The following is a 9335-nucleotide window of genomic DNA, read 5'->3' on the forward strand; positions in this document are numbered from 1 at the left end:
CAGGACCCTTAGAACAAGGATGGGAAACCTTGGTCCGAGTATCCCACTGGCCTACACGCATAACCACGTGTGCTTGCCATCCTTCCAGCAGAGCGTGCACACATGTCCAGAACTGGTAAAGCAAGCTCTCATAACTCGCTCTATGCATGCCCTGGATCATCACCTCTGAATACACCTTTGACTACTGAGCCACTTATTATGAGCACGGGTCTCAGCTTCCCGAAACTGCCTCTAGGGTTTTTGCTTACCCTTGTTTTGCTCTCCTGATATTTTAATAACTGTTCTACCTGTAAAGAAAGCACATTATGAATGTCTTCTTTATGCATTTTGATCAAAAACAGTTCTTTATCCCACTTATTACTTTGTGATGCCAAAATATCAATTGCTTGTTTTGTCCGCAAATAGGTGATTTGAATAAATATTTCTCTGAACTAAAGAAATAGTTCACATAAAGCAGATAAAAATATGAATCTTTTCTTTCAATCCCTGACCTCCTAGCTTTCCAGCATCTTAGAAACAACTAGAATCCAAAGTGTTGTTTAAACTCACAGCCTCTGACTCTAATCCTTCTTAGTACACTCAGTATCTGCAAAGTCCACTTTCGTTACCAGGGTTGCAGAAGCTGGTTGCAAAAGGAACTGCACAGACATTTAAACTATTTCCTGCCTTTGTCTTTTAGAATGCAGATGTCAAACATCATTGCTCTCCTTAAAACTTCTCATAATTTCTCCCCACAATTTTATTTTATTTTTTTTAATTCTGTGACTCATTCTTTATTTTCACATTCTAAAGATACTTTTCTTTTCTTTTTTTATTAAATCATAGCTGTGTACATAATGCAATCATGGGGTACAATGTGCTAGTGTTACACACAATCTGAAATGCCTTCACCAAACTGGTCAACATAGACTTCACAGCATTTTCTTAGTTATGGTGTTTTATATTTATATTTTACATCTAGTAAATTTCACATGTACCCTTGTAAGATGCACTGTAGGTGTAGTACCACCAACTACTCTCCCTCCACCCATCTTCCCTCCTCCCCTCTCCTCCCTCTCTCCTTTTTCTTGGGCTATAATTGGGCTATAGCTTTCATAAGAAAGCTATAAATTAGTTTCATAGTAGAACTGAGTACATTGGATACTTTTTTTTCCATTCTTGAGATACTTAGCTAAGAAAAATATGTTCCAGCTCCATCCATATAAACAGGTAAGAGGTAAAGTCTCCATCTTTCTTTAAGGCTGCATAATATTCTATGGTGTAAATATACCACAATTTATTGATCCATTCATGGGTTGATGGACACTTGAGCTTCTTTCATGACTTAGCAATTATGAATTGGGCAGCAATAAATATTCTGGTACATATATCTTTGTTATAATGTGATTTTTGTTCTTCCGGATATATACTTAGTACAGAAATTGTAGGAGCAAATGGCAGGTCTGTTTTTAGACCTCTAAGTGTTCTCCAAACATGTTTCCAAAAGGAATGTATTAGTTTGCATTCCCACCAGCAATGTAGAAGTGTTCCCTTTTCTCCACATCCATGCCAACAAAGAACAAGTGATCCCAACTCCTCACAATTTTAAATGGTATCTTTTAATATCAAGATTACTTCATAATCCTGAAAGATGAATTTCCCAGGCTTAAATCATGATCACATGTGATATGTGATTTAAATTATTTAAATCTTCCCAGTCCTCAATTAAATTACCCTTGATTAAAAACAATGACAATATTAATAATACCCTATACCTTCGTCTAAGCAATGATAGACATTAACTATTATCAGTCCATCAACCCTGCGAGGAAGGGAAGGGAAGATATTATTTTAGTGAAGAGGACATTCAGGCACTGTGACTCACCCAGACAGAAAGAAGCTGAGGTGGACCCAGCAAGGATGTCCTTGTGTTGAGTGAGAAAACGCCCTCACCCGGTGTTCATCACACATTCCTTGGCATGTTCCTTCAGGGTTGATTCAACATTCATTGTTCAAAAGGCTGTTCTCCATTGGAAACTGTCTCTGTTCTGCAAGCAATATTTATCAGATGACTCTTGGATATAAATTTCTTTGCTGGAAGCTATAAGTGTTGACCTGAACTTAACCTTACATATTAATTGTCTATTTCTTCATTTGGAGGTAAATGGAATGAGTCAGATGCTGGTGCCTCCATTCTTCTGTCCTGCTACGGCTGCCCATTGGCCATCTTGGAAGAGTCATGTGATGAAGGTGCTCTTTAAATTAAGCTACTACTAGCACGGGAATGCTTGCATTTCTTTGGTTTTCTGTTGTGAGTACCTGTTCTCTGCAAGATTTCCATGATGGTTGAACCCTTCTTGGGAACCTGGAAGCTGGTCTCCAGTGAAAACTTTGAGGAGTACCTGAAAGAACTAGGTGAGAAATACCATTCCAAAATTTGAAAACTATCAAAGCATTGTGTGATGTGATAGGGTTTACACTTTACAATGAATTTTCCTATGATCTCTCTTGTGTAATCCTACATGTAATCTTATGTTATCCTATGAGAATAACATAGTTTACTTTTGCTTTTTAAATTACTAGTACTTTCTCTTTTCTTTTCTTTTCTTTTTTTTTTTTCTTTTTTGCAGTTTTTGGCCAGGGCTGGGTTTGAACCTGCCACCTCCAGTATATGAGGCCAGCACCCTACTCCTTTGAGCCACAGGCGCCACTCCTAATTGTCTCTTTTTAGAAGATTGAACCCACTTCTTTTTAGTCATAACCCATATATTTATACTTTTTGAAAATACTTCATCTGAACTTCTAGTAGAGTTTCTCTTTAGCTTGGCTGTTTCACTGAATAGTTTTCTCCAGCTTGAAATTTATAGACAGTAATCACTATAATTAAGTGTATCAATTAGATTTGTTTCAAGGCTTGCTTGAAGATATAACTTAAAGAGAACAGTAGCAACAAACAATTTTTAGTTAGTTAATTTTTAGAGTTCTCATACATATGAAAGATATTTAAAAAACATTATTTTGAAGACTTTCACATTTTGGTGGGATGATGAGAACATTTACTCATTGATGTCTCACCATTGGTTATTACTCAGAAGTATAAACACTACCTGTTCTTCAGCGCTGACTCAAGTTGAATAGTTAAACATTAATTAAAATGACGTGGATGTATAACACATCTTTATTAACACTACAAAAAACAGTAATTATTTCATATGCTTAATATTTAATTAAGAGAAACATCACTTATAATAAAAAACTCTATACATAGCTAAAAGTTTTTCTTACTTTTTAAAATTTGACTACAACTATTGCTCACAACAATGAATTAATGTTTACTCCTTCTCAGCAACAACAGCAAAAAATAACAATGCTTTATCCCCCATGATAAGGAATCAATGCACTTATAAATGTAATATTTGTTGCTTTTTTGTAGTTGGTATTAACTTTCTTGGGGGCATACATGAAAGAAACAAGTTTTTCTCTCTCTTCATGGATTTATAGACTCACTTGTTTTGAATTAAAATTGAGGGGCAGGTAACAATCTAGGGACTCCCAGGCAGAATAGCATTTGTTTTGACTGGGAGCTGGGGTTAGGCATGGTACAAGAAGAGCTGAGGACCTACTATATGCCAGCACCATGCAAATTCCTTCCATTCAATCTCCCAGTATGTCTGTGAGGAAAGAACTATAGTTACCCTCAGAGAAGATACATAACAGGCCAGAGCTAGCAGGTGGCCAAGCTGGAGCCCGGGTTTTAACCAGCTCACTCTTCTCTGTGATCCACCTGTCTGCAGTGAGATGAGTCACAGCAGTGAGATAATCACAGCAGCTCCACAATCTGAAGGCATCAGCTCCTCTCCCCACCTACTGCAGAAGTCAAGTTTGACAATGGAAAATCCCCAGGCTGAACAGGACAGACTCTAAGCCCAACTGTCCCTGCACTGTTGTTCTAATACTATGTGAGATAAAGTGCAAGCATTCGATCACTTGAAAGGCCATATATATGTACATTTTAGATGAAGCACAATAGTCTCAGACAGTGAATTCAGTTTTTTCCAAATGTCAAATATAATTACTGGATATACCTTGTGATTAGGAGGATCTGGCTCAATCGGATACCACAGAGAACACAAAAGAAGTTACTTACTGTACATTATCCAAAACTTGAGTAGGGGAAGTATGGGTTCTTTGACAATTGTTTTTCAAAATTATTATTAATACTTCTTCTTAAATGCCTTATTAATAATAAGGTGTGCTGGCTTCCGTGCCTTACAGGAGTGGATGCTGCAACTAGGAAACTGGCCATGTCGATGAAACCAACCATCAAGATAAGTGTCAATGGGGAAACCGTGAATATCAAAATAGAAAGTTCTCTCAAAAACACTGAGATCTCCTTCAAGCCGGGGGAAGAATTTGATGAAACCACACCAGACAACCGGAAAGTGAAGGTCAGAACTGATTCTTCACGAAAAAGCTTGGTTGGGATTAGGCATGGTTTACTCATTGTGATTTGACTTATTACCAAGTCAGTCTCGGCTTGTTCTATTAATACCTGCCTGGTCTCTGAAGTAAATCCTTTTGCTAACTACCCTGATGGTTAACAACAGGGCTAAAAAACTCAAACTGTTTTCACTCCCCACTCCTTCTCTGTCATTGTATTTTAAAAAAGCACTTAGCAGAAACAATTAAGCACAAATAGCTTAGATGTTGTTAGTCTGGGAGAGAGCGCTAGTGGACTAATCTCTGGAGACTTCTTCTAGCTTGACAGTATTAAATTTTGGCAAGGACCAAAGTGAGGATTTTTAAAAAATTTCAAAACAGAAATTATAAAGTAGTTGCCTAGTCTTATGCGAGGTAGGATGTGGTGAATGGCTACTTCTCATTGATTCCTGTAATGCACTTACAGAGCACCATAACCCTAGACAATGGCACAATGATTCACGTCCAAAAATGGCTCGGCAAAGAGACAACAATCAAAAGAAAAATTGTAGATGGAAAAATGGTAATGGTAAGTTTTTTCGAAATTGAAATGTTTATATGCTCCTGTTTGCTACATGCCCTGATTGTCTTTGCACCCTGAATTGGAGATTTGGACGGGGAACAAAGAGGCAGGGCAAGTTTAGCCCGTGGTCTACCAGCTCTAATAGATCCCCTTTGTTTTTAGGAATGTACCATGAATAAGGTTGTCAGCACCAGAACCTATGAAAAAGTGTGAAGAAAAGGTCCACATCAGTGAAAACTTGTACTTGAAGAAGAAATGCCTCAGGGCCAGTGAGTGACTTTACCAACAAATGCAATCAGTGTAACCTGGTTCTCTGTACTTTCAATGAATCCTCAACAATTAAAAAAAAAAAAGGAAAAAAATCATGTGATCTGTGAACAGAAAAAAAAATCCATTATAAATTTGCTTATTAAAAGCATCAAGTCCAGTGTAGTTTTGGAGCTGTTTGATAATGAGGGTTAGGGAGAGTCTGATGAATTGGTGAGGTGAGAATTTACTAGCTTGTGGTGTGATTCTAGCAGCACCAAAAAAAGTTGCTCCTGTTCTCTGCCCATCTGACTTCCACAGTCCTTGAGCTCCTGTCAATGCATTAATTCCATTGAGGTTCAGAAATTCTATCAAAGTCATGTGAAGGTTCAGATGACCTCAAAGGAAGACATGTTGAAGATACATGCTATCATTGGAACCCAATTTGGGCAGCACAGATTTCAAAAGCCAACATTGCTTTACTGAAGTCTGCCCTGCTTAAAGCAGATGGGTAGGTTAAGTGACGATGATAATTATAGAGATAGATGATTGATCAATAGATAGATGGACAGATTGATGATAGATGGATAGATAGATGATAGATAGATAGATGATAGATGATAGATAGCACAAAATAGAGACTGGGTACTATACAGTATAGTTGAGCTGTTTTAACACAGAATTTAAATGGTAATTGCCTCACTTCCCATAAATCCATTTAAAATAATCAGGCTGGTGCAGCTGTCACCACTGTTTACAACTTAGCCTTTGCAGAATGACATTTTTTAAATGCCAGTCCTGAATTTCTAAATGCCTGGTAAGAATATAGTTGTTAAAGCTACACAAATGTCCTTAATAGTTTCACTAAATGCTGTTGATTGGAATCAATATGCTCAGGGATTACGGTAAAATAGAGTAATGGAGATAAAATGAAAAGGTAAAGCCTGAACAACTGAGAGTCCCTGTAGCACTGGAAAGACGAACAGAGAAAGCGGAAGAATAATGTAAATAATGATACTGTGTGTGTTATAGGGAAACATAGGTAGTAGTTGGTTAAATGTATATCCCCAGAATCATGTTTAATATGCACTAAAATAGAATCCCCCTGTAATTTTATAGCTGAGTCCCTTGAGATTTTAGTATCCCAGCACTTTTTTAGATGGCTAAAATCACATAAAATTTGACTAGGCCTTTATTTGTTGATGCACGTTAACTACTTGCTTCCTGCCCAACACCTCTTGTTCTCACAATAATTATTAATTGTTGTTATACTGTTTGTCAAGAGGCGACAACTCCAGGGTTGCAAGGAAAAGCTGTGAATTTATTTTACGGAAAGAATGAATGCCCTTAAAGGAGTTGCGGCTAGGACTGTACTTTCAGGGATCATTTCTATAGTTTGTTACTAGAGACATTTCTCTGAAGGTGTAGAAGAAAAAAACAAACAAGATGCAGCTAACTCCTGATGTCCGGAAGTCTGGCTACTCGAAGTGTTATCTGAGAAGAAAAGCAATCCTGACTTCCCCCTTCAGTTCCCTAAAATTCCACCCCCACCACCCCCTTATTCCCTAGCCACAGAAGAGCTCCCTGCTGCATTTCTTTGGGAAGATGAATCTGGGAAGATACTCTCCCAGCTTCTTGCTTTGGCCAAATCATATAAATCTCTCTCTCTATATAAGCACCAATGTCCCAGTCTGACTCCAGCAGCGCATCAGGTATACGGAGCCTAAATCAGGAGTTCCACAATAATTTGTCATCCAAACTCTGTGAGAAGTTAAAAGTGAAAAGGGGCACTATTGAGAATTACACCTGGACAGCAGATTAACAGGAACTGCTCTAGGAAAACAGGGGTTCTGGTCACCTAAATAAGGGTGAAATTGAAGGGTAATGAACAAAAGGACCAAAACCTGGGGTTGGGCCAAGGAACGGCCCTAGGGCTGTCACCCTGAATCCTGAAGACAGCTGGGCACTTAGCTGCATACCAGAAGTGACAGCATGGTGCTAGCCACACAGCTGACTCACACAGGCAGCTAGGCGGTATTAAATGATGACTAGAACCAAAGTGAGAAAGCGATTTTTGTGATGACCTGTCTTTCCCCTTTTTAAAGGGCTCAAGTGTATAAAATGCCAAAATGTAACCACGCTCGCACTACAGAAGTCAAGTTAAAATCATTTGTTTCGAACCTTCTGAATAGCATTTAATTTTCAAACTTCATGAACAAAAATGCAGTAAACATGAAGGGGCATGCTTTTCTCCACTGGCTATACAAAGTCAACTGACTATCCCAAAATTCGGTGAAACGTCTATCCCCCAAATTATATATACTCTTTTAATTTCTATCTTGAACATTTGGAGGAAAAATCTAGTCTATTCATTTTGGAGTTTGGTGTCCTGGCCACATGTCCTTTTTCCAGGAAGGAGGCCAGGGATCATCTAACCACCAGTCCCAATGACAGAATGGGACTTGTTGGTTACCCCAGAAACATATGCAGTGAAGAGGAATGGAGTTTGAGAACCCGTCAGAGCTGAACTTGAACCCTGCTTCTGCTATTGGCAGCCACGGGAGCACGTGTGAGCCACTTTACCACTTTAGACTTCTCTTTTGTAAAGTACAGACTTAATCTACTTCTCGGGCTTGAGGGGAGGATAAATGTAATCCCTCAGGTCTTCTCCTTTCCCCCACACCTCCTTCCCAGACTGCCAAGTAATCAGAACGCACAGAGTAGGAACAATGTAATTGGCGAGCTTGTGCCCTCCAATCCTGAGCAGAAAAAGCCAGAGCCGGGGGTGTCTCAGTAGAGGCAAGCTTAGAGCAGGCGCTGGAAGCAACTGATTAGAAATGGGCTTCATGGAAAATGAGCAGGGAACATGGATTCTGGTTTGCTTTGTAAAGCAGAGTTCGGATTTCAGTAGATGCTTATTAAAAATTACATCTTTCCATACAAAAATTACAAGGCAATTTCACACGGGTTATCTTTCTTGATCCTTAAAACAATATTTTACAAATGATAAAACGGCAACCCAAATGCCATGCATCTGGGAAGTGATAAAATTAGATGAGCACTTACTCCAAAGTCACTGTAGCATTCTATCTTTTTATTGTGAGAAATAATGTTCCATGAGTTGAATGCTAATGCCACAGCATGTTGCTGGGAAGCTGCTGGCCAGGCCCTGCGCCGTCCCTTCCAACCCCAGCCTTGTCACGGAGTCTATGACAACCTTTAGTGTTGAAATATCTACTGGAAGTGATATGCGCCACTTCCATCTCAAACCAACTTGTACCTGCCTGCTTGGAGGAGGGGAATCTGAAACCACAGGGGAGGGGTATAGGCACAAGATGAATGGATCCAAGGCCTCTGAGTCACCTCATGGAGACAAACTACCTATAGACCAGGAACCCCTACAATGGACTGGACATCTAGCAGGAAATAAGCCTCTGGGTTGAGCCACTGAGATCTTGCAATTTATTGCTGCAGCTAGTGTTATTCTGAGTCAATGTCAAGTTTAAGAGACTTGATTTTTACCTTCTGCCTCCAGTCATGAGCATGTTGTAAGCTAGAATTTAGCTTCAAAACTAGTTTTTAATTGTCTGAGGGCATAGGGATAGACTGGGATAAATAAAACACAATTTAATTGATTTTCAGATCTAACTTTACCTACTCTGACTCTCTATACATAAAACGGTCATATGCACATTACACTTTCTCCCCGAACCTTGATACCATCACAAACTCGTAAAAAAAATTGTTAAAACACAATCCAGGAAGTAAACAGGAAACAAATAGGCTGACTGGATAACAGGAGATTAGAAAGTCACCTGAGTTTTTTAGCTTATTTTGTTCTTAGAAAATCAAGCTAGACACAAAGACATTTTTCACTGTGTTTTGCAAGTAAATTATTTCCTAGGGGCTTTGTTTTTCCCATCAGCAATAGGGAGCAGATGGCCAAGTCCTAGGAAGTGTCTTGCACAACTCTTTGAGCTAATGCCTAAAAGTACAACCTATTGGGATGTATTTGGAAAGTGTTAATATCACTTTTCTCTCTAAGAGGAAATGCAAATTCAGTAGAACTGTGGAGAGCTCAGCGTGTGCTGTAATGACAAGACAAAGA

The 9335-nt window shown here is 38.9% G+C and overlaps 1 protein-coding gene and 1 pseudogene across 1 annotated transcript; both read left to right on the forward strand.

The window, feature by feature from the left end:
- Positions 1-2321: 2321 nt before the first annotated feature.
- On the forward strand, positions 2322-5194 carry LOC100965445 (fatty acid-binding protein 9). Its single transcript, XM_003782526.1, has 4 exons — positions 2322-2394; positions 4255-4427; positions 4886-4987; positions 5144-5194. The coding sequence occupies exons 1-4, from the start codon at positions 2322-2324 to the stop codon at positions 5192-5194; spliced, it is 399 nt and encodes a 132-aa protein (XP_003782574.1).
- Positions 5195-6591: 1397 nt separating this feature from the next.
- On the forward strand, positions 6592-6719 carry LOC111728109 (annotated as a pseudogene).
- Positions 6720-9335: the final 2616 nt, after the last annotated feature.

This window comes from Otolemur garnettii, unplaced genomic scaffold (genome assembly GCF_000181295.1).
Source record: "Otolemur garnettii isolate 467f Iridium unplaced genomic scaffold, OtoGar3 scaffold00004, whole genome shotgun sequence".
NCBI classification, from domain to species: Eukaryota; Metazoa; Chordata; class Mammalia; order Primates; family Galagidae; genus Otolemur; species Otolemur garnettii.

Excerpts from the sequence above, each read along its gene's own strand:
- LOC100965445 (XM_003782526.1), top strand. The coding sequence starts at position 2,322 with ATGGTTGAACCCTTCTTGGGAACCTGGAAGCTGGTCTCCAGTGAAAAC. Across the intron at positions 4,428-4,885 it reads CAGACAACCGGAAAGTGAAG|AGCACCATAACCCTAGACAA; the intron begins GTCAGAACTGAT and ends ATGCACTTACAG. Across the intron at positions 4,988-5,143 it reads TAGATGGAAAAATGGTAATG|GAATGTACCATGAATAAGGT; the intron begins GTAAGTTTTTTC and ends CTTTGTTTTTAG.